Genomic DNA, 25585 nt, shown 5'->3' on the forward strand with positions numbered 1-25585 from the left:
GTGAGCATGACTAGCTTGGAATTATACTTTCTCTATACCTAACCCAAATCCTTGGAGAAGATGATGAAAATTGATTGGGTGTGAGGTTGTGGTCTTGGTGGGTATAGGAGAAGAGAAAGAATGGTGATGGTCTGTTGTGGGAAGAAGGGGAGGGATGGATCTGATGGGAAAGGGCAAAGCCATTCCCTTTTGCGTTGCTGCGCTGCAGCTTTTCTCTTGAAATAGGCTCCACTTGGTCAAAGAAAGACTCTTGCTCATGAAAAATTGTGAAGGGTGACTCTTGTGCAAGACTAGCCTCAAGTTGCTCATTCGAATGTATAAGCATTTCTTGAGAAGCTTGCAATCGAGCTTGGGACGCTTGCAATTGAGCTAGCAATTCTTCAAGAGAAGGCTTCCTAGACTCATACACTTGCTCATGAGGATATGCTGATTGAGACGGTTAGTAAAAAATTGCTGAAGTTTGTTATTGCACTACGCAAAGGACTTCAGTTACTTCTGTACCCTCTGCATCTCATTTCCTGCTTTTCAAAATCTATCAATGCATTTGGTTCTTTGAACTATTAAGCAGCCAAATTCAGGAGCTCAATGAAAACTTTTATCTTTCATCTCTTTGTTTTCTATTTGTCACCAATCTTTATGTTTTCTGCTCCATTTGACACTATAAGTGCTACTGAGTCACTTAAATATGGCAAGACCATAGTTTCAGCAGGTGGGAGCTTTGAGCTAGGATTCTTTACCCCCCAAAATTCCAGCAATCGGTACTTGGGAATATGGTACAAGAAGATAGTTGTTAGAACTGTGGTGTGGGTTGCAAACAGAGATACCCCATTTATTGGTTCAGCTTGTTTAAGGAAAAGAGAATTGTAGAGAGAATAGGGAGAATAGTGATATATTTCATTGATAATAGGAGCCTTTATATATAGAGGAGACAATGCATAATCTTTGAATACAAGGCACTACTACAAAAAGTGCATCACACAACACCAATCACACAACGGAACAGAAATCATCTGTTGTGTGTTTAAGTAAACTCTATTGCACAACGGTATTAGTGATGTTCTGTTGTGTGAACGTCAACAAAGTGATAACTTTTTTATCAGAATTACATTGCACAACAGAATTAAGTATTGTCCGTTGTCTGAGTCTTAAAAAATTTAGTGGCAAATTTTCCTCCACTCTAGAGTCTTGGTTGCCTCTTGAAACACTGAAATTTGGGCTACTAGGTACAACGGTTTCACTATTTCCGTTGTATGATTGAAAAACTGAGCACCAAATTTTGAGGAAGCTTGCTTGAATATCTTCTACTAGGTACACCTAGTGCAAGCTGTAGAAATTGTATAACAGATTTAAGCTTTTCTGTTGTGTGAACTTAGAACTGGGCGGCAACATTTTGAGCCAAAATGCTGTAGGTGCCTTGTTTCCCTCCATGTTTCTACATTTTGATTTTATGTCATGCACTCCTACGACAGTGTTTTACGATTCTGTTATGGGATCAACTTAAGAATTCAATAAAGTTTAATGTGTCCCCTAGACCTAGCCATATCGTGTAAGAAAGGGAAAAATAGAAAACAAAACCTCTCGAACTTTTCTTCCCCGATATACCGACTTACCTCTGGACCCTCTCACTCCTTCTCTGCCTTTCTTCCCCGATATACCGACTTACCTCTGGACCCTCTCACTCCTCCTCCTAGGGGTGGGCGTTTTAACCCGGAAACCCGAAAACCCAGTCCGGACCGCCGGGTTCGGGCCGGGCTTTAGAGAAAAAAAAGAGAAAAATTAAAGGCCCGGACCGTTTAAGAATTAAACGGGCCGGTCCCGGGTTCAGGGAAACTGCAGCTCGAAAGCCCGGAAAAAAGCCCGAATTAATGTATAATTGTATATAAGTATATAATTATATATATGCCTTCAGAGTTTAGTACTTTAGTAGTTTAGTACTTTAGTTATATATGCCTTCAGATTTTTGACCACTTCATTCGAGCCTCCAAGTCGTTGACTCGTTTCTCTCTTCTCTCTACTCTCGCCTTTATTCTTCGAAGAACCCTAATCCCCAAATTCCAATCCTAGCCGGCCCAGCCTCTGTTCCAAAATCACAAACCCCAATCTTAATTGGAATCTCTACTCTCTACTCTCACTCTGTAGTCTGTACTCGTCTTTATTCTTCGAAGAAACCCTAATCCCCAAATTTCCAATCCCAGCCGGTCCAGCCTCTGTTCCAAAATCCTAATCCTCTGTTCCAAAATCCCAATCCATTTCAACCCCAACAAAATCCCAATCCATTTCGAATCCCAATCTTAATTTTCCAATCGTAAATCCTAAGTTTCAATCAGAAATCTCGAAGAAGTGAAAAGCTCTATTCGTCTAAATGGAAGCGTCTGAGATACAGAGTTCGGTGCCGGCAACGACGGAAAGTCAGGCGGCTGAGGGAGGTGAGGCGAGTGAGGCCGTTGCTAAAGGTGAGGCGAGTCACCGAACTTTGAAGAACCCAGCGAAGAGAAAGAGGGAGGATGGTTCGAGTCAGAACAGCAGTTGCCGGTCCACGGTTTGGGAGCATTTTGAGAAGTTTGACGAACCAATAACAAAATTGGTGGATGGGAAGGAAGAGGTAATGAAACTGTTTTTGTTGTTTATGTTTGCTCTAGTTTTTGTTGTTTTTGATGTTGAAACTGTTTTTCTTTATCCATGGGCAATGAGTTTCGATGTATTGGGAGAACTGAAACCAGTTTTTGTTGTTTAAGTTTGCTCTAGTTTTTGTTGTTTTTGATGTTGAAACGGTTTTTCTTTATCCATGGGCAATGAGTTTCGATGTATTGGGAGAACTGGTTTAAGTTAAAATGTATATTCTGTATTTGTAGTTATGAAGACATGAAGTGAGTTTGAGTTTGAAAAGGGAGTCTTGGACTTTGGTGGTGAACTGGTGGTGGAGGGAGTTTTCGACTTTGGTGGTGGACTGGTCCTCTCTGCTGGAAATGAAGTTATATGTGGCTGTAGCTGCATACCCTTCTTGATTATGTAACGAGTCCAGAGTCTGTAACCACTTCATTTGTCTGTAACCACTTCATTTCATTTTGAACTTTTGATCATTTCATTTTGAACTCATTTGCTCAGGTCTGTAATAACTTTTGTGCTCTTGAACTTTTGAAGTTTGATTATGTAATGGAACCATGCAAGTACCCAGGTCTGTAACAACTTTTGACACAATTTGAAGTTTTGACTTTTGATTATGTAAAAAGACCGTCAAAAACCAGTTTGGGCCCGAAAATCATCAAGGCCGGGTTAGGCCCGAAAATCATCAAGGACCGGCCCGTTTCCAAACGGTCCGGGCCTTGCAGGTTCCTAACTTTGAAATGTAAAGTTTGGGCCCGACCCGTTTATTTCGGGCTCGGTCCCGGGCCCTATAAAACTCCTACCGGGCTCGGCCCGTGCCCAGGCCTACCTCCTCCGCCTTTCTTCCCCGATATACCGACCCAAATCCCCATATCTTCTCCTCTTTCCTCTCAAATCCCCAAATCTCCTCTCACCATCCCCATCCTCTCTCTCAAACCCTAAAGCGGCCGACAAAGGTTTGTTTACGGAAATTGAAAGATTCTGTGTTCTGGTACAAGGGGTTCTGGGTTTGTTATTAGGTTTGTCATTGGGTTTCTCAGAAATTAGGGGTTGGGGGTTGTCTCATCCTCTCTGCATCTGCTTAGATTGGGGGTTGGGAGTTGTCTCGACTTGAGATTTATAATCCAAACAAGCTATTGAAGGAAGGAAAGCTCTGGGCTCTCTCCGACGCCGCAATCGAAACCCTAAGAAGCCGAGGATGGTGCTTCGGAGGCGACTTCGAGCAACTCTAGGCGATGATCCTGATCCACTGGGCATTCGCCGACGAAACCCGCACGGTGGTGAAGTCAATGAAATCGGAGCTCCTCAACATGGATCTCAAATCCGTCGGAGCCAAGTCGTTACCCAACCCGGCCACTCTTCGCAAGTCATCTCATCTTCTCGGTCCCAAAGTCCTTCAGGCAAATACACCTTCATCTGAATTTTTTTACTTACGCCTTTCAGCATAAATGTTTTTCTTAGAAATTTATGATTTTTTGTTAGTTTTGATAAGATAACTTGGGTTACAGACATTATGAGTAGCAATTAATGTTGACGATTTTGCGAGAAATTCTAGTCGGGGCTTTTGAAACTTGGTCAAAGTGATGGACATGGTGAGGTTCCAGCTATAGAGTACTCGCATATCCCTTCGTTCTCGGACGACGTCATTTCGGGCACTAAGGTAGTGTGTGTGGATTCATGCTTGGGCTTGATTTTTAAGTATAGGCAAAACACTCAGAGTAGTGTTTGATTCAATTCATCTGGATTTCGCTTGTAGCATGATGATGCAGTAAAATTGTAAGAATTAAGAAGGGTTAATAGTTAGGATGATACCAGCGTAAGTTGGTGCGGTTGAGAATTTTATTATGAAATTTTGAAACTATATGTTTATGGATCGAGTACCATTATTTGCTACAGATAACAGCTTTTTCGTACATATATATGGAGAAACTTGCAATTATACTTCCTCATTTCCTATATACTATGTTTGTTGGATATTGCTGCTGATGTAAACCTCGATATGCTTTTGAGGATATGTTTTTAGTGTCTGAACCCTAAACCCAGTTTCTTAAGTTATTTAGGTAAAGTAAACTGAGGGCATATATGAAGCAGTCTGTATCTTAAGTCATTTCTTAACATTTGTTTATGTGTCACTAGAGTTGGAGAGCTGGAGGTCCGCTCTAACTAGAGTTACCGGATCTATCTGGCTGGGATTCGAGCAAATATGAGTGATTAATCTTATAAATTCAAACTCTCAATTAATTTTAGACCCTATAGTCTTAGTATGTCTGGCTTTTTTTTTCTTTTCTTTTCTTTACTTCAGTGCAAATCTTACAATTTTGGCCTGAAGCTATTGTCATAGTGTTGAAGTTGTGATATACTTTGTTAACATGAAAGCCACCTATTTCTTTACTTTCAGTGGATTCATACTGATCTTAAAATGAATTTCAAAAGTTTTGAATCAACTAAGCTTTAGGAAAACCAATTTCTGTATATTGTGTGCTAACTTATGAATCCCTAGCCTTCTCTTAATTGGATTGTAATTTTTTGGTTTAGTCTTAGTATAAGTTTTTGTAGTAGTATAAATTGCTCGACCAAAGTTCTTGCTTTATATTTGGTTCTCTTTGTGTTCTTGTTTCTTGTTGGGTTCTTGGGTTTCTTGAGGTTATTCAGATTTTTTATATGTTGGGAGTTGTTATCTAGGTGAGTTGTGATTGGATATGGATTCCCTTATGTCAATTATGGTGTTCTAGTTTAGCTAAGGCACATTGTTGGGTTTTGTTGACAATTTTTTTAGGTTTGGTTGTAGCTGGAAGATTTTTCATTTATTTACTTAAGTTGAAAGATCAAAGTATTGATTGGTTTTTCGGTATATCAGCTTTGTCTGAGATACAAGCACTATGTCTGCTTAGGCTCCAACATTTCAATTAATTAGAAGTTTGGAACTGAACTTTTCAATGCGCTTTTCAATCATTTTGGTAAATATTGTCTACAAACTGAAGGATGACACAAAGACTTTATGTTTCAAGGAGTACACAAATAATTAGGGTGTACTATATTAAGTTGGTTAGAAATCTGGAAAAAAGTTTTAAATATTTCAAGTATAGGCAAAAGTTTGGTACTATATGCTTATATTTTATCTGTTTCTGACTGAATAGGATACGCAGAAATCAAATTTTGGGTCATCAGATTCCCTTGATAGCTTATTTGGCGACAAAGATGCAAGCAGTGCTCTGCAGGTTTCTAGTATTATTCAACCTAACTGGTAATCAGTGAGATTGTTTGTTATGGCCCTAACTGGTTTACTATGCCTTTTTTTTTATAGGTACCGCCGCCATTTTCTGCCGTCATTCATCTATGTAAACACTGCATGCATCATACAGACGATGGTTCTGGTGCTTGTTTTGAATCAGAACGGACTGAGCTGGGGAAAAGACTCTCCCACTTAGATTCGATTCTGGTATGTTGGTCGATAATGTTTCGTCTTTCCTGATCAAGAGATAATACAAGTGTGGCACCTTAATGTGCCTTGCGTATGTGTATATACTGGAGTGCATGTATGCATGGGAGGGAAATAGTTTATATGTGCTTTTGATGGAGAAAAGAGTAGGACACTAGGATGGTTCCAGAAACTGTTTTTGGTTTGGTTTTACGCAGAGTAAAACCATATGCACGTTTATTCTTTAATTTAATCAAAACTAAATTGTAGTGAAATGCTCCAAGTCTGTCATTGCACAAGAAATTGGTACATGAAACATGATGGTCATCCATGAAGTACCCCTCTGCCCTTTCCCCGATCATTGGCGTTGCTTTAAGTCTCAAATGTTTTGGTTTTTGTTTACTCTATCATCTAACTACCTACAGGGAGGGGAGCAGGAGGTGGTACCTGTTGAGTCAGAAGGCATATGAGTCTGTGCAGGTGTGGGGGGTGGTTGTGATATTAGTTTGTAAATTCTAATTGTTCTTTTTCCATTGTAAATGAGCATCATCTACTTCTTGCGTACACAGTTGATAGGTGTATATGTTATGATTAGGCACACCATTCACTTGCTACATTATAGGTGTATCTGTTACTTCCTTGATTCCATGCTCCCTCAATGTGTAATGCATGATTTAGTAATCTTCATTGACCTTGTTGCCAAAGAAGGAAAAAGTATAAAGCTTTCTCTGTATAAACTGGATGTATATGTACTCATTGGTTCACCTTCTTTGCGGCACACTCTCAGGGTAAATGGGGAGATACCTGACATGAATGATGCTACTCAAGACCATAAGAGGCTTTCAGAAAGGTAGTAGTTCACTGAACCTTTCTTGTGATCAGCTTATACTACATCATGAATTAGTTATTGTAGTTTGATCCTAGCTTTGCTATTCTGCTTTGGGTACTTTAATTGGGTGAACAATGCAAATCAGCTCTTACCAAGCAGCTGGCCTAATACTTGGGTTCATACTGGCTGATAGTATACCAGAAAAATAACCATAAATTTTGAATATACTAGGTTATAATGTTTATAATGATAGTATAGCATGAATGTTTTCTTGTATTAGATTATGTTCTTCGTTTTGTTGACTGTGGTATCCTTTATTATGGTTATTATATATGTTGGGTTTTGATGCTCATTTGCAAATAAGCTGCAAAGGTTTTAATTGGGTTTTTATTAGTATTAATGAGCTTTGAAATGGGCATGTCTTAAAGCTTTAAGCTTTGTTTTGGAATTAGTTGATCTTTGGTAATGATGTTTCAAAACTATACTTGGTTTCAGCCAACTTTAGAACTTGTTTAGGTAGAATGATTTTTAGTATAATTACTGAGCTGAACCAAAGTTGGGTTCTTTCCTCACTAGTTTGGATTGGGAATGTCTTAATTTGTTCATGATTAGTGTGAAGTACTGAGCTTTCTTGCTGGATTTAGTCGATCGTGAATACGTTATTGATGTTACTAAACTATACTAAGTATCTGCTAGGTTTGGAACTTAATGATGAGCTTTCTTGCTGGATTTAGTTGATCATGAATACGTTATTGATGTTACTAAACTATACTAAGTATCTGCTGGGTTTGGAACTTAATGATGAGCTGAACCAAAAATTAGAGTTCTCTATTCTCTATGAGCTAATTAATAGTATTAACTTTTTTTTCTGCAGGTTGAGACTGAAGTGTAAAAGTTGGAGCAGCTCAAGTCAAGTACGCTCAAAGAGATCATTCTGAAAAAGAAGTTGAAACTGGAGGACAAGCTGCTGGATGCTCCACCCGACACATTAGGTGCTGCTGTCTTGGCACTACACCATGCAAGTATGAGAGAACTTTAGTGGCAAAATTTCTCTCGATCACATTTGATTGTATCAGCTTTTGCTATCTTTCAATATGTAATTAGCTAGAATGCAGTAGCCATTAAACTAGCTAGAATGTACGGTATGGATACATGAATGTATATATGATTGACAAATGCTAGCTCCTTTGGTACATTAGATGGTTGAATTAGAATATTTCAATGCCTAAATCTTATATTGAGCATTATTTTTGTGCAAATATTTCAGGTAAAGAACTGATAATGATCAAACAACAGTGAATTATATTACGTTGTATGAATATGCATATGTCGTTAATCACACAACAAATCACTTTTAATCACACAACGGTCCTTATAAAATTTTGTTGTCTCATTAGTACTCACACAACAGAAAGAATAGATATCAGTTGTCCAATCTTAACTCACATAACGGTATAGAAATAAGATGTTGTATGACTTGTGAAGAATTCAACACTGAGCCTCACACATACAACAGTTACTTTATGATACCTGTTGTGTGAAGGAACAACCAACAACAGTCGCAATATTTTTCTGTTGTATGATAAATTAACCAACAACAGTATATACTTACTTCTGTTGTCTGAGTGTTATTTTTCTGTTGTGTGAGAAGTTAACCAACAACAATGTTTACTTACTTCTGTTGTCTGATCACCATCGAAAATGCGCTGCATCCAATTTCTGGCATTGACATTCGCAGAATTGGTGCAACGGTTATAAGTAGTGCGTTGTGTCTATGATATTCACACAACGGCGTTTCACCGTTGTGTAAGTGTTCTCATCACACAACATCGAGATAGACGATAGACATGGTCCACATCACACAACAGATTTCCACCGTTGTGTGATGCAGTTTTTGTAGTAGTGAGGAATCCTATTCTAATTAGAACTAGGAATCTAGAACATTCTCTCCTATTACAACAATAGAAAGTAATCCTAGTTTAACAAGGCATACAAAAGTCAAATATTTTTCAACACTCCCTCTTGTGCTGTTCAAACTTGGTGTCGCTTATGACATCATGATGCTTCAAATGTTGCCTCGTTAAAAACCTTGCTCGAGTAATAAAAACCCTCTGGGACAAAAACAACCTCGAGGAGGAGAAAAAGAGTACAACACGTCTTTCACTCTTCGAGATCAAACATGTAGACATCATACCTCCCCCCGATGTTGACATCTCCCCCTGATTACTTCAATCATGGGAGTTCGGATAATTTTCTCATTCCGATACTTTGCACATGTTTCTTGAAGGTGGTTTCAGTAACAACTTAGTAAATAGGTCCGCTACATTATCCTCTGATCATATTTGATTCACTTCAATCTTTAGAAGTGTTTGTTGTTGCTGATTGTAAAAGAATCTAGGCAATATATGCTTGGTGTTGTCGCCCTTGATGAACCTTGCTTCATTTGTTCAATGCAAGCTGTATTATCCTCATAAATGCACATAGGTTTATCTGTAGTAGACTTCAAACCACAAATTCTTCGAATATGTGCAACTATGGACCTCAACCATACGCATTCATGAACTGCTTTATGAAGAGCAATAATCTCTACATTATTCGAAGAAGTAGCGACAAGGGTCTGTTTTGTAGACCTCCAAGATATCGCGGTGCTTCCCATGGTAAAGACATAACCAGTTTGGAAGAGACCTTTATGAAGGTCAGAGAGATACCTTGCATCAGCAGAACCCATCAAAACGTCACCATCATTGTGATGAAGGGAGGGAGGACGCCGGCCACCTACGGCGACAGCGGCCCCGTGCACTTCGGTCTCTAGCAGCGGCGAGCGATGTTGACAACAGCCTTCGGGTCAATGGAGTTCGATCGATTGCATTCTTTAGTCATTTCTTTTCTCTCTGTAGGGATAAAACAAGCCCATATTTATCGTACATTTTAAGTATCGAAAGATTGTCTTTATACCATTCCAATGGTGTCGCGTTGGCGCAGGGCTACATCTAGCCAACAAGTTCACAACAAATGAGGTCTTGTATTGTGCTAAGTACAATTTTGCGCCGATTGTACTTAGGTAAGCACTTTTGCTATTAACACATCTTCGTCATCATCCCTCGGACGAAACAGATCCCTTTTAGGGTCAAGACTAGGGACGACCATGGGAATGCTTCTTGACTTTCTCAAAATGCCTAAGCATCCATTGACACTGTATATAAGTTCTGAATCTAGACAAAACCGTGTTCTCCCAAGGTCCTTCATCTCAAATTAGGATTTCAGGTGTTCAGCGGTTTCCCTTTACTCATCAAGGGTTCCAATTATGTTCATCAACATAAACCGCGATAATTGCAAATCCAGAACTTGTAATGGAAACACGCGGGTATAGTTCATCATATTCCTTCCAATCAAGTAGCCAATTTAGTGAGCGTTGTATCTTCATTGCAAATGGCTCTGTGGTCTAGAGCCACTTGATTTGGGTAAATGAAGTCCATCAAGGACCTTCATGTATATTTTCGTATCTAGATCCCCATAAAGATACGTAATGACCACATTCGTAAGCTGCAAGTTTAGTTATTTGGAAACTATCAAACTGAAAAAGGTAGTGGAGTGCAATGACATCCATTACGAGAGAATATATCTTCTCGTAGTCGATTCCAGGGCATTATGAGAAGCCTTGCGCCATGAGGCGAGTCTATAATCTCTTTTTTCTCATCACGCTTTCTAACGAAGACCTATTTATGTCAACAAGTTTTATTTTAGGAGGTATCAGCATCTCAGGCCTTAAAATCCTTCCTTTTCGTTAGTGAATCTAATTCAACCTGGATCACATCTTTCTATTTAGGCCAATTTTCTCTACGTTGGCATTCTTCAACGGAGTAAGGTTCGATGTCAATGGTCTTAATAATCCCACATCCTCATGTACACTAGTGTAGTTTGTAGAGATCTCTATATTCTCAAGAATTGGTTCTAACATTAAGGCATCCCCCAATGATGTCTCTTGGACATAACCAAAATCCAAAATATTCTCATGAGACGGATTTTGATTATCAATGATCAATGGATCAGGTTGCGTCAAACTTGCTCTCTTCCTAGGGTGAGAATCCATCGAACCTATGGGTCTCCTACGCTCTCTAGTGGAACCCACGGCCTGTGACGCCATTATGCCACCTTGTGGCATCACCATGGCACCATCCATGGTCGTAGCACCATTCCCAGCTCTTCTAGGTGGCGCCATGTCCTCTTGAGAGGACATCAATCCTTGCAGGCATGTTTGCAGTAGGTATATGTGATTTCGTCACTTTTAGAGATCGAGATGAGACATAGTGGGGACAGACCACGACAATTCTTATTGTCTTGTTGAACGTTGGCATTCTAATCTCCCCCTAACGACGGGAAGACTGTCTCATCAAAGTGACAATCCTCAAATCTAGCAGTAAAGAGATCGCCTGTCAAGGGTTCTACTAGTGGACTTATAGTTGGAGATTTATATCTAACACAAATATATATGTATTCGTTGCTAATGACCCATTTTGATGCCCCGTGGATGTGCGATTGGCACATAAACTGTGCACTCAAATATGCGTAAGTACGAGATATTAGAGTCGCACCCAGTCACTAGCTGTAAGGCAAAGAAAGGTGAGTGACGCTGTAAGGCAAAGAAAGGTGAGTGACGGTGGGTCGTAGACGAATTAGCATAGATGCATGCAATAATGCAATATTGCATAACCCCAAGCGGAAATATTAGTGCTCATTACCAATATCCGGGCTACCATTATAGTCGTTTAATTGTGGCTTTCCGTGAGACCATTTGGGTGTGTACATGGGAATATGATTCTTGATATCAATCCCCAATGATATGCAATAGTCATCGAAAATCTTCGATGAAAACTCTCTAGCATTATCCAGTCGAATTGAATGAATGGGATGATTCAGGTCGTGAGCTCGTAGCCATATGATCTGGGCCAGAAGTTTATCATAAGCAGCATTACTAGCTAGTGGACGATAGCATCTGCGCATCAACCAACACCATAAAATATCTAAACGGTCCGCAAGGTGGTTGAATCGATCCACGAAATCCCTTTGGATTATTTGTAAGAATTAATGGAATTATTTCCTTAGTGTCATTTGCATAAGATGGTCTCGATCCTAATTTAGTTAAAGAGCAGGCTTTGCAGAATGAAAGATGGGCTTTGGAAGCAACCAATGAAGATTTTGGTTGAGCCACAAAGTCACAATTGACTTGAGAAGTAGAGAGAGGAGTCAAGGAAGCAACTTTGGCGTCAAAGCCATGCTTGGGCCGCAGGGGGTAGGCGGCACCAACGTTAGCTAGCTAGTGGTGCCTTTCTTTCCTTGAAGTAATTTTTGATTCTTGCTTCTCTTCGTTCTGAAGAAAGAATGTCCGTGTGAAGTCTTTAGTAGATGGATCATTAGGTCACGATATGGGTGTCATAAATGGTCGTGCCAAAACATGTATGTGTCGGAATCCCAAAAGGTTATGACTTATGACGTCGTTGGATTCAATTACTCGAATAGTGGTTACATATAACCCACTAGAGCGACACACAAACTTCTCTAATACTCGTTTTCATCCGTAGTCATTAAAGGTAATGCAAAGGAACTTATGTCCATTCTCACTATGTGTTTCCACATGAAAACTGTTGGCTTTAATATCTCTAAAGCTCAAAAGGGTTCTTCCGGCCCCAGGAGCGTAAAGAGCTTCAGTGACATTAATCAATGTGCCATTTGGCAACAGAAATTGAGCTGGTCCTCGACCATGAATAAGATTAGATGGCCCTGCCATCGTAGTCACAAAAGATCGAGTAGGCATCATCTTAAAAAATAATTGCCTATGTCAAGGTATGGTGTGCGTAGTAGCACTATCTGCGAGGCATTCTAGCTCTCCCGGAAATATACCTAAGTAAATAAAGCTCGAATTAAAAGAATCGATACTTCATTAATAACAGCCAACGATTACATCAAAGTGTCTAGTCCAAAATCTAATCCAAAATAATTATAATCAATACTCGACTAATGGTCGTTACTCAATCCTTTCAGTAACTCCAATTAAGCATGACCGGGAAAGTAAGAAGAGATGTCGGTGGAACAAAGCTCGCTTAAGTACCACTTATCTCAACTATTTCCTTAGACATCACACTTAATTGGATTGGCCTAGTTGTGAAAGAGTTATGACCAATGTCTTTCTTGACAATGGTTTAAGGCAAAATGCCATTACATATATTCTTGAAAAATAAAGACCATTAATCAAAATCTACGACATTAACATAGTTTCCCTCGCCAGATTTGAAGTCTGCAATAGTGAGATTGATGTCATTGTTTCCCTTGACTTTAGGATTCCGCTCCTTGCGCCCTCCTTTAGATGCGCTATTATAATCCGCCGCCTCATGAACTCTCTTAGTTCCAACAGGCCTTGAATTTTAGTTCTTGACGAGTATATTGTCATGTTTGTTAGCAACTGACATAGAAGTAATAAGCTGATGAAACCTCGTGATCCGTCTAGCATTGCACTCAAGCCTATATTACTTTGCAACCATTAATGCTGAAACGGGGAAGGTTGAGAGGGTTTTCTCAATCAATTCATTTTCTGTGAGCTTTACACCACAGAATCTCATTAGTAGTGAGGTGATTCTCGACGTCATTTACTCATTGTTGATAACTAACGTCATTTGAATCCAGTTTAGTGAAGTCGAGTTATTTTGCATGTTTGCATTCGACATTCAACAATGAAGGAGAATAAATTAGTTTCGGAGTATAATACTTCCACGACTACTAATTAAGGATTTCTAAGCCTCTTTGCTACCAAGAAATCATTTTTCCAAGAAATTTGGATTAGACCGAAACAATGATGTTTATATGGTCAATTTCGATGCTTACAAACACTCTTAGTCCGTAGCTTACAAACTCTCTTAGTTCGTATATAGCGTGAACTTCCCACGGTTCCGCTTTAAGAATCGAACCAGCGTTACAAGAAAGGTGGGATGTAGAAGAAGGGAGGTTGCAAGTCCCCGATAAAAAGAAAGAATTAAAATTAAATTACATAAAGCAGGAACTTTAATTGAAAACTTACTAGAAAATTTTTTTTTCCTTGTTCTTGTTCTTGTTCTCGATCTTGAACTCAAAAGATGATGGCACACAGGTGCGCAGGAGGAGGGAGACTACGGAGATGTTGGAAGTGGTGCTCGGCCTAGAGTGGTGCGCACTGTGTTCCTAGGGTTTTGGAGTTCTAGGGTTTGATGTTTGCGTAGCAGGATGCTTTGCAGAAAAATATTTGGTTTCTGATTTCAGGATTAGGGCTCGTGCTGATAACATGTTTAAGGAAAAGAGAATTGTAGAGAGAATTGGGAGAACAATTGTATATTTCATTGATAATAGGAACCTCTATATATAGAGGATACAAGTACATAATCTTTGAGTACAAGGAATCCTATTCTAATTAGAACTAGGAATCTAGCTAGAACATTCTCTCCTATTACAACAACAGAAAGTAATCCTAGTTTGACAAGGCACACAAAAGTCAAATATTCTTCAACACAGCTGGAGTTTTGAAGTTTTCTGACCAGAGAATTCTTGTACTTATATATGATGCTAACACCACAATTTGGTCTGCCAATTCATCTAAATCAGTAACCACCCCAGTTGTACAACTTTTGGACACAGGTAATTAATCTAGTTGTGAGAGATTACAATGACCCGAAACTTTCCTGTGGCAGAGTTTTGATTATCTTTGCTTGGCATGAAATATGGAGTTAACTTGGTAACAGGCCTGAACCGGTTCCTGACATCATGGAAGAGTGATCAAGATCCTTCAAGAGGGTCTTGTACGAATCAGCTTGATACAACTGGGTTACCGCAATTTTTACTAAAGAAAGGTTCTGTGGTGCAGTTCAGGTCTGGACCTTGGAATGGTCTCAGGTTTATTGGAATGCCTAATTTGAAACCAAATCCCACATACACCTATGAGTTTGTATTTAATGAGGAGGAAATGTATTGCCATTACCAGCTCATTAACAGCTCAATTTCTACAAGGTTAACACTGAACCCCAATGGAAACCTCCAGCGTTTCACATGCTTGGGTTGATAGAATTCAGGATTGGAGCCTTTAGTTGACAGCACAGATAGATGACTGTGGCAGGTATGCAATATGTGGTGCATATGGTAGCTGCAACATTAACAACTCCCCTTCTTGTGGATGCTTGAAAGGTTTTGCGCCAAAGTCCCCCCTAGACTGGGAGATGGCAGATTGGTCACATGGCTGTGTACGAAAGACTCCACTGGAGTGCCGGGATGGAGAGGGCTTCTAAAATATTCTGGCATTAAATTGCCGGATACACAGCATTCCTGGTATAACAAGACAATGAACCTCGAAAAAATGTGAGCAGGTTTGCTTGAAGAACTGCAATTGCACAGGTCATGCTAATTTGGATATTAGAGGAGAAGGAAGTGGCCGGGTGCATACTCTGGCTTGGAGAACTGATTGATACTCAAGAATTCTCTGATGCTGGGCAGGACATAGATATAAGGATGGCTGCCTCTGAGCTAGGTAAGGGTTTACTAACTTTCTAATCACAGAAAATTAGACATCCAGATATCATGGATACATGTTCATTCTTAGAACGTACTGCTTAGATATTGTTTCTTTGTGGTAATTCTAATTCATACTTGAACTGGCAGTGACATACAGAAGCTTGAAGGGAAAGACAAAAGTTGAGGTCATAGTTCTATCTGTATTAGCTGTGGGGATAATTCTTCTAGGCCTATGCTTGATACTACATTTATACAAGAGGAAGAAGAAGAAGAAGCAGATTAAAAGAAAAGGTAACTTATTTCTTTCTGTACTATACTGATACCAAATTTAATCACGGCAGATATATCCCTTTTTCTTTAATTCTTTGATAATACATTTTAATTGTAGGAAATATGTTGCATACTCCAGAGCAAGACAGCAACAACGAATGCCAAGATGAACATCTAGAGCTACCATTATTTGGTTTTAGTACTATAGCAGATGCCACAAATAATTGTTCTGTTGCTAACAAGCTTGAAAAGGGTGGTTTTGGAGGTAGAAAATAAAAGCAATGCTGAGGAACTACTCAATGGACGGCGCCATCCAGTATGCAATTTTATTTTCACCAATTTCAAAAAATGCACCTAGCAATTGTGCACATCATTTCACTGTCTGTTTTGTTCTATTGTATATCCACTAAGAACGATGGAACAATTATTGATGATATAGAAGTTATGTTCCGGTAGCAGTACGTGTAGAGCAATATGAGTACTTGACAAATCAAAAACTTTGTGTTCAGTTATTACCAGTGAATTATCCTCTTCTGCAACCTTTTTTAGCATGACAGTTTTTAGATTACTGTTGGTCTGATAGATTTTAGCATGAAAATTGTGAATAATAACAAGAATAACATCCTACAGGGAAAACTGATGGAGGGGCAAGAAATAGGGGTGAAAAGGCTTTCAAGAAGTTCGATACAAGGAATCAAAGAGTTCAAGAATGAAGTATTATGCATTTCCAAACTATAGCACCGCAACCTTGTGAAGCTTCTGGGATGTTGCACTGAAGCCCGAGAGAGGTTGTTGATATATGAATACATGCCCAACAAGAGCTTATACTTCTCCATATTTGGTTTGGCTTTTTCTTCGCCCATTTCTCTTTAGCTCTAACTTATTGTGTTTTATTAGCTAGTAATTATTTTTCAAAAACAGCCTTATCCTTCAAAACTTGGGTTGATGAACAGCAAAGTATAACTCTGGATTGGCCTAGGCATTTCCACATTATCAATGGGATAGCTAGATGGCTACTTTATCTTCATCAAGATTCCAGACTGAGGATAATCCATCGCGATCTAAAAGCTAGCAATGTCTTACTAGACTATGAACTGAATCCAAAATTTTCAGATTTTGGCATTGCTAGGAGTTTCGGAGGAGATGAAACTGAAGCAAATACGAAGAGAGTGGTTGGAACATAGTAAGGACCATATATACATGTTGTAGGCTACTACTTACTACAGTTACATATGACAATAATGTCTAACTATGGTTTGCAGCGGTTACATGTCTCAGGAATATGCAATTGATGGTGTCTTCTCGGTGAATTCTGATGTTTTTTGCTTTGGTGTTTTGGTACTTGAGATAGTGAGTGGAAAGAAGAACAGAGGATATTTTCACCCAGGCCACAAGCTTAACCTTCTTGGACATGTAAGTGTTTTCATTAAACAAGTGTACTTTATCCCCATTAGTTAAATTTACCAAAAGCAGTAATTAATATCCTGAAACAGGCCTGGAGGCTCTTCAAAGAAGGCAAGCCATTTGAAATGATGCATACATCTATAAAGCACAAAGACACAAGCAGTATGTCCTAGGTATTACGATCAGTCCACGTGGCTCTATTATGTGTGCAACAGAGTCCAGAAGAAAGGCATAGTATGTCAAATGTAATTCTGATGCTAAGTATAGTGATATATTACACTGCCACCCAACCTAAAGAACCAGGCTTTTTCACAGAAAGGCATCTGCTATCTATGGCTTCCTCATCAAGCCAGCATGAAAGTTCCTCATCCAACAGACTATCCATTTCACTAGAGGCTCGATAGAGTTCACTTTTACTTGAGACTTCGGTAGTTATATTTAGCTCACATATGGTGATGATAATGTTATCCACATTTCATTATTCGTTAGCCAGAACAACTTGTGCTATTATTTATCAAACAATAAGCTTCCTGCACAAGAACGAGGTTGTATTCTGAAAACTCAGTGCTCATTTCACGCTTCTGCTGATGAACAAGAAAACCACAAGAATTATGAGGTTTCAGGTCAGGTTTTGTGGTTAGACCTGAGAGATATACATCAGTTTAGACAACAGATAACTAAAATTTATGTTGTCCCCTTTATAGGGCTTCTGTGCAAGTGTACATATGGGAGCCCAGATTGTTTCCTCTTGAAATTGTTTTCTTATAAAGGAGCTCAGTCTGCTGCAAACAGAATCTATTACGTGAACAATACTTGGCCCAATCTGGGTGTGTGTGTTTGGTGGGGTGGTAAGGCTTTGGTCTCATATATAAGAGGTCAGGAGTTTCGAGCCCCATCAAGGGTGGGAATGGGGTGGGGTTTTTTTAAAAAAAAAAAAAAAAAAAAATACTTGGCCCAATCTGCTCATTTTTTTTTTTTTTTAATGAAGCGAGATAAGGGCTAACTCCTCGCCCTTATTCGAAATTTTATTAATATAAAGAGAAAGTACAGAAGGAAGGAGGGGACTAGGCCAAAACCCCTTCCAAGAGAGTACAATACAAGAAAAAACTAATAACGAACAGAACTGACAATCTTTGAGCAAAAAGAAGGAACTAAAATCAAGAAGCACAAAATAATTCTAATTAACAAAGTCAAGAGAACCTATAATTAACTGATGAATTAAGATCCCTCCCATACTCTGCAGAAAAAGAGCGGGGCAGTGTTCTCCACCAAACTGCTCCCTCATGCATTGCACCATATCTGGCAAGCTTGTCAGCTAAAGCATTCCCTTCCCGATAGATGTGTGAGATCCGGAAAGTTAATTGAGTAGTTAGGTTCAGACAGTTTAACCATTGAACACGCAATCTCCATGGAATTAGACTAGGTGATCTGAAGTAGGCAAGCACTAAAACAGAGTCTGTTTCTAACCAAATATGAGTCCACCGACGGACCAAAGCGACCTGGACAGCTTCAATGATTTCAAGGACCTCTGCATCAATAGCGCTTGGAACCACAATCTTATTAGAGAAACCACCCAAAAATAGTCCCTCAGGATCTCTAAATACACCTCCAAAACCAGCTCTAGAAGGATCACAAAATGACCCATCGGTGTTCACCTTGATCCAACCTGTTGCAGGGGGGTCCCAAATGACAGGTATAAACTTTGGAGCATGGGCCCGCAATGGGGAAACACCCAGCAGAGAGAAGATCGGCGCTACATTAGAAGGTCTAGAACAAGGAGTAAAATAGCAAGCAGCCGATTCTTTGAGAGTGAGAAAAAAGAATTGCTTGAATCTCAAAGAGTTAAACACCAACCCCTCAAATCTAATTTTGTTACGTTCGAACCAAATGCACCAAATTAAATTACATACCGCTAACCTCCAAAGGAGTTTTGAGGCCACTGGAAGACGATCTAGAGTATCCAAAGAGAAAATGGAGTGAATGGAATCCAGGTGAGTCCGCTGCAACTTGAAAGCTTCGAGGAGCCAATTCCACATCTCTAGAAGAGCAGTACACCAAAAAAATAGATGATGAATCGATTCAATCGCCGCATGACAGAAAGAACATTGAGAGCAAAGTTGGATGCCACGCTTTTGAAGAACCTCATCCACAAGTAATCTAAGGTTAAAGACCTTCCAACAAACAATACTCTTACGGGGTTGAATTGCCTTATGCCAAATAGCCTTGCTCCACGGTGTCGAAGCAGAGGACCAGAGAGAAAGTCAAAAGCTTCCCGTGCCGTTAGCTGACCCGAAGGAGTAGGTTGCCAAATAGCAGTGTCCTCCATCACCGTTTCAGGAATCGTAACTTTTAAAACCTCTCTAGTAGCCTCAGGAAAATTCATGCAGAAGCTATCTGGTAAAGCCCACTGTTGATGCTCAATGAAATCACAAACCCGCTCACGAAGAAACGGCTTTATGCATGGATCAATTTGCAGTAACGTGGCTATGGGGAAGCCAAGCCAATTATCGAACCAAAAATTAACCTTTGTCCCATTGCTGACAAGCCACCTCATGTTGTCAATGATGGAAGGCCAAATCTTCCATAAACCTAGCCACACTGAGGAACGTTGGTGATAGGAGAACAAACTGAAGTCATCTTTTAGAAATCTGTCTTTGAGAAAAACAGCTGAAGCAGAGACACCCCTGACCATCTCCCAGCAACGTTTTAAGAGGAGAGCTCTATTTAAAGTGAAAATATCCCTTAAACCCAAACCTCCACATTCTTTAGGCGTACAACATCGCTTCCAGGAAATCAAAGTAGCACTTTTTTTCAACGGATCCCCAGACCAGAAAAAATTCCGCATCCAGCCTTGAACCTTGGTTAGAAGAGCCCGAGGCCAAAGGTATACCTGAAAACTATAAATGAGCTGGCTCTGGATAACTGATGAGATAAGTTGCAGACGAGCAGCCTGAGACAGTTGCAAACCTTTCCAAGCACTTAGTTTACAACGTACCTTGTCAGCAATGGACCTAAAATGAGATGCCTTGGGTCTTCCAAGAAAGATAGGAACACCTAAGTAATTGAAAGGTAAACTCCCTTCCCTGATGCCCAAAATATGTTGAATTATAGTGGCCCGAGGTCTTGCAAATCTACCCAAATAAACTGAGGATTTAACTTTATTTACCACTTGACCAGAATTTGTAGCGTACTCACCAAGAAATCTATTGAGAGCACGCAGCCCTCTTGAATCACCTTGCATGAAAATCATTACGTCATCAGCATAAAGAACATTAGATGGAGGATGCAGTTTCTTTGGGGCTGCAATGCATTTTATTTTGCCCCGATTAACAAGTCTTGAAATCCCACGGCTTAAAACCTCTTCTGCCAAGCAAAAAAGAAGCGGTGACAGAGGGTCTCCTTCCCAATCTGCTCATTGAAAAACCAAATAAGACTGCAGATTGAGTTAGCTTTTCGCTCAACCATAGGGTAATGCATATCTTTGAATTGAAATACTTCCAGGAAGCTTATATTTCGGCAATGTAATCACGTGATAATGAGGAGCAAGATCTCGCCTAGTCCTAGTCCAAAAACCTCCTTGTCAAGGAGCAATCAGCATTACACTAATTCTGTAAACTACTTTCGTGACATTTGAACTAATTTTGTAGACAATATTATATTACACAAATCAATTTTTTTTTGACTTTGTCAATGGGAACCCAAAAGCTTTCTAGGCCCAAGATAAACCCCTTCGGCGCATGTAAAATGCTCAAACTGTGCATTGCAGCACAGTGCCTGGCCACTTTGACAGCTTCGGGGTTCGAACCTAGGTTAGGGAGCACACCCAACTAGGCAAGAACCACTAGGCCACTTGCAGTGGTTACAAAGTTGAGTTGGATCTTTCGGATCCATGGCCTTGGAAATTAAAGCAAGATCGATGAAGTTGGAATCTGAAATAACTCTAGATCCCCTGTATCTAAGAAAGTTTCAACGGGCAAGCACACATCATTACCTACCGTATTCCAATATTTCTCTCACACATGCTTGTAGTGTCTAGTTAGTTATTAGTTAATCAAATTAGTTATCATTTATTATTACCATTGATACCAAGTGCATCGATACAGTAGTGCTGTATGATATGTTGCATATGCTTATGGATACACGTTGCATTTGTTAAATGCACAAGTGTTATTTATTTTATGTGCAAAAGCACAATCAATATTCTTTTTTTTCCTATAGTCGTCTGCCTTTATTTTAGAAGAGAAATAAAAAGTCCTCCTTTTTTGTTTCACGTACATTACAATCCAAGGATTCAAAAAGAAACAAAAAGAAAAAGAAAAACAGAGCTATCAATACTCGGAGAAAATTCATTCAACTGTACCTCCTCAGAAGAAAGTTTGCTGATGCTATTGCTGCTGTAGGCTACAGCTGGCCTTCTCCTAAAATGTGGATTAACAGTTTGTCTTCTGCTGCCGTCTCGGCCTTTAACTGGGATCAGTTTAGCTTTAGTTGCCCTAGGGGCTTCTCTTTGTAATTTTCTTTTTCTCTTCAAAAAAAGTATTAAGTTAGTGAGGGATGAAGCAATTGACCTCCGTGATCGGAAGAAGACGGGTAGAGAGAACTCTCACTTTTGTGCAATTAGCAAAGAGAGAAAGATTGACACTCATATACAAAAAAATTGTTTCATCAGTGGCGGACATAGGATTTAGAGTGGTTCTATTCATACTCTTAATTTGCTATTTAAACCTCACATAATTTTTGTAAAAATTTAATTTCTCTTTTACGCTTCTATCAAAATGAAAAAATAAAATTTAATTTCTCTTTTACCCTTCTATCAAAACGAAAAAATAAAACACCAAAAAAATTATCTTCTCCTTTCTCCCTCCCTCCCTCCCTCTATTTGTTGCATACTTGCTTGCTCTGGGTTCATCCCAAAAGAATTTAGAAATTTGAAAGACATCATTTCTTGGTCAATTCTTGATCCTATTTTCAATTTGCAAAGCCTCAAGATGCATCGAGATAAGTTTTTCGTCCAAATGTTTCCTGGGCTTAATTATTTGGCAAGGCTTTTGAAGGGATTTGCACCTGTGTAGGTTGTCGTTGATGATTGATGACCTACATTGGGATTGAAATTGGGAGTAAATACTAGCTAGATGTCACGATAGCTATTGCAGGGATTATTATAGGTTGGTTAAATGAGTTCTTCTTCATTAGTGTCATTTTGTTCTCTGTGTACGTAAAAGACAAATAAGGAAGTTGTTCTACACCTGTAATCAAAGATTTCAATGGTGTGAAGATGCAGATGGGGATCAATGTGGAGGTGGATCTTGTATAAGTGGGAGGTGCAAGTGTAAAGTGTAAGGCTAATATAGGAAGTTTAATATAAAAAACTAAGTTGGGAGGTCCAAATAACAAATTGAGAGGTTTGAATAGAACCCTCTTTATTTATATGGGAGCGTAATGAAAAATAGATAAAAAATAAACAAGTGTTTAAGGATATCTCTATTTATGTTTGGCCCAAACTCTAGGTTACTTGACCTAGTGGTAATAGGATTTAATTAGAAGGATCTAGAATCCTAATCAATGTAGAATTACTTTCCTTGTATGATTGAGATTCTATGCATTGTAATCCTCTATATAAAGAGGCCCCTATTATCAATGAGAATATATAGCAAATTCCTCTTAATTTCAGTTTCTCTACAACACGTTATCAGCACGAGCCCTAACCCTAGCTTTAGAAACCAAAACCCCAGAAATTGATCAAGCTCCACCAGATTTGCCTTGCCTACGCTACTACTGCCCCCGCAGCCCCCGCGTCGCAACTCATCGCTAACCCTACCAGGTTAGCCTCGCTGCCCCTGTAGCGCCCGCAAGCACTGCTTGCCTTCTACCTTTGCGCGCGCTCGCCTGCCCTCGCGACCGCGACTCACTAGCGGCCTCGCGGCATCTCCACAGCATCCCCGCGACTCACTCGCGGCCTCGCGACATCCCCGCAGCGGCCCCGCAACTATCCTCGCGGCCTCGCGACATCCCCGCAGCAGTCGCATCCCCACAGCATCCCCGCAACTGTCCTCGCGGCCTCGCGACATCCCCGCAGCGGCCCTGCAACTGTCCTCGCGACATCCCCGCAGCAGTCGCATCCCCGCAGTGGCCCCGCAACGGTCCTCGCGACATCTCCGTAGCGTCCTCGTGACATCCTCGCAGCGACCCTGCAGTATCACTGCACAACCCAACCAACATCTTTTCCGGTCAAGAATTCCGGCATCTTTTCAAGGTAAACTTTTCTAAAAGTTCCCGTTTTTGAAGTTTTTCAATTTCTTCTTCTTTTTTCTCGGGGACTTCCAACATCCCTTCTTCTACCCCCCTTTCTTCTTCATAGGGGAGACCAATAGCCGAACTGTGGGGGTTCGTGCTCACTCCAAGCTTGGAGCTTGTAGAGTCCTCCAAACTTAGAGTTTGTTGAGAAGAAAACGATCGACCACATACATCGTCGTTTCGATCTAATCCAAAACCCCTCTTGGAATCAGATTTTCTTGAAAGCGACTACGCTCAGAAAATCCCTAATTTCTTGGAAGCGACTACGCTCAGAAATTTTATAGTTTTTCGTGGTAGCCTTCTTCGCTCCGAAACTAACCCTATTTTCTTGTTGTTTTTCAGGATGAGTAACCTGAACAAGTTGAGCTTCGCTCCACTAGAGACAACAGGCGCAGGATACCACAAGTGGGTCCGTGATGTGCGCCAGCATCTTAAGGCTGATGGGATCCTGAGTACGATCCAAGAGCCAAGTCAGGACGTGCGTACTCCTCAACAAGCTGCTGCTTTTGAAGCAAATAGAGCTACGAGAGAGGCGAATGAAGCCAAAGCCATCATTCTCATGACAAGGCACATGAATGACGCGCTCCAAAATGAGTACCTCAATGAGGAAGACCCAAGAAGACTATGGGTAGAACTCGAGCACCGTTTTGGCAACGTCCATGATTCCCTGCTTCCAGACTTAGAAGTGAGATGGTCTAGCCTCCGCTTCTGTGATTTCAAGTCTGTACTTGACTACAATTCAGAAGCACTTCGTATCAAGTCTATGATGGAATTCTGTGGACAGAACATCACTGATACGATGTTGATCGAGAAAACTCTCTCCACCTTCCCCGTCTCTGCATTGATGATAGCCAAAAACTATCGGATTGATGTCAATGCCAGACGCATCACAAGATTTCATGAGCTAATTGGTGCCTTGAACGTAGCTGAAAAGCACGACAACATACTTGTGAAGAACTATAACTCCAGACCCGTAGGAACCAAGTCAATTCCGGAGTCTAATTATAGTCGCGCCTCCAAGGGAGGACGCAAGGAACGAAACCCTAAGAGTAGGGATAATTCTGGACGTTCTGGTCCATATTCTCGCCCTAAAGAGGAAGGAAATCGCCAAGATAGGCGTGCACGGAATCGTGGAGGTAAACGTGTGAAGAGAGAGAGAGGCCAAACCTCCGGTTATGGTGGTAACGCCACCAAAGGCAATAACCGTCAACAAAACGCTCCCAGAGCGCCTCGATCAAGGGAACCTGACCATAATGATGCTTGTCTCAGATGTGGATCAAGTGGACATTGGGCAAAGAAGTGTACTGCATCCCAGAACGTTGCAAACGCATACAAGATGTATCGTGAAGCAAGGGAGGCAAATTACATGGAACAAGAAGATCAAGATGGAGATCTCGATCTAAGGGTGGAAGACTACAAGGATCAAGACCCAGAAACTGGCGATTTTGATTAAGTCTTTTTATTTCCAAGAGATGTAGGCAATTGCCATATTATTTTTATAGTAGATGCCAATGCTATTAATCTTTCTTCAAAGTAGGCGTACTCAATGTGAGTGTGATGTCTAGGAAGGTTTTGAGATAAGTGGTACTTAAGTGAGCCTCGCTCCACCGACATCTCTCTACTCACCTGGTCACATTTACATTGGAATTACCGAAAGGAGTTAGACGACTACCATTGTTTTGCATTAACTAGTTTATTGGATTAGATTTTCTTTGGTTAAAGAAACGATGATGTAATTCCGTTTGGCTTATTAATAAAAGTTGAGTTCTTTTCTTTATGACTCCTTTTTTAATTACGAGCTTTTCTTTTAGGAATGGATGAACTTCAATGTCTTGCGGATAGTGCGACTACGCACACCATTCTACGACATAGGCAATTATTCTTGGAGATGTTGCCTACATATTCATCTGTGACTACGATGGCTGGGCCATCAGGTTTAGTTCAAGGACATGGAATTGCCCAATTCCTTTTGCCTAATGGCACCTTGATTAAAGTCACTGAAGCTCTCTACGCTCCTAAGGCAAATCGAACCTTATTGAGCTTTAAAGATATTAGAGCCAACGGATTCCATGCGGAAACGCATAGTGAGAACGGGATAGAATTCCTTTGCATTACCTCTAATGATTGCGGAAGAAAGCGCATCTTAGAGCAGCTTATGTGTCAATCTAGTGGACTTTATGTCACTACAATTCGACCAATTGAATCCCACAATGTCATAAGAGAAGATCTCTTGGATTCAG

General features: G+C 40.2%; 1 protein-coding gene and 1 pseudogene across 1 annotated transcript; both read left to right on the plus strand.

Moving 5' to 3' along the window:
* The first annotated feature begins 636 nt into the window (after positions 1-636).
* The window catches only part of LOC133730882 (G-type lectin S-receptor-like serine/threonine-protein kinase At4g27290), a 26635-nt pseudogene continuing 1686 nt past the window's right edge, over positions 637-25585 (plus strand).
* On the plus strand, positions 3420-8110 carry LOC133734805 (uncharacterized). Its single transcript, XM_062162421.1, has 6 exons — positions 3420-4004; positions 4160-4264; positions 5742-5822; positions 5909-6043; positions 6810-6872; positions 7726-8110. Exons 1-5 carry the CDS (start codon positions 3840-3842, stop codon positions 6828-6830), a joined length of 507 nt encoding a protein of 168 aa, XP_062018405.1. The 5' UTR covers positions 3420-3839; the 3' UTR covers positions 6831-6872; positions 7726-8110.

Source organism: Rosa rugosa, chromosome 2 (genome assembly GCF_958449725.1).
Source record: "Rosa rugosa chromosome 2, drRosRugo1.1, whole genome shotgun sequence".
In the NCBI taxonomy this organism is placed as follows: domain Eukaryota; kingdom Viridiplantae; phylum Streptophyta; class Magnoliopsida; order Rosales; family Rosaceae; genus Rosa; species Rosa rugosa.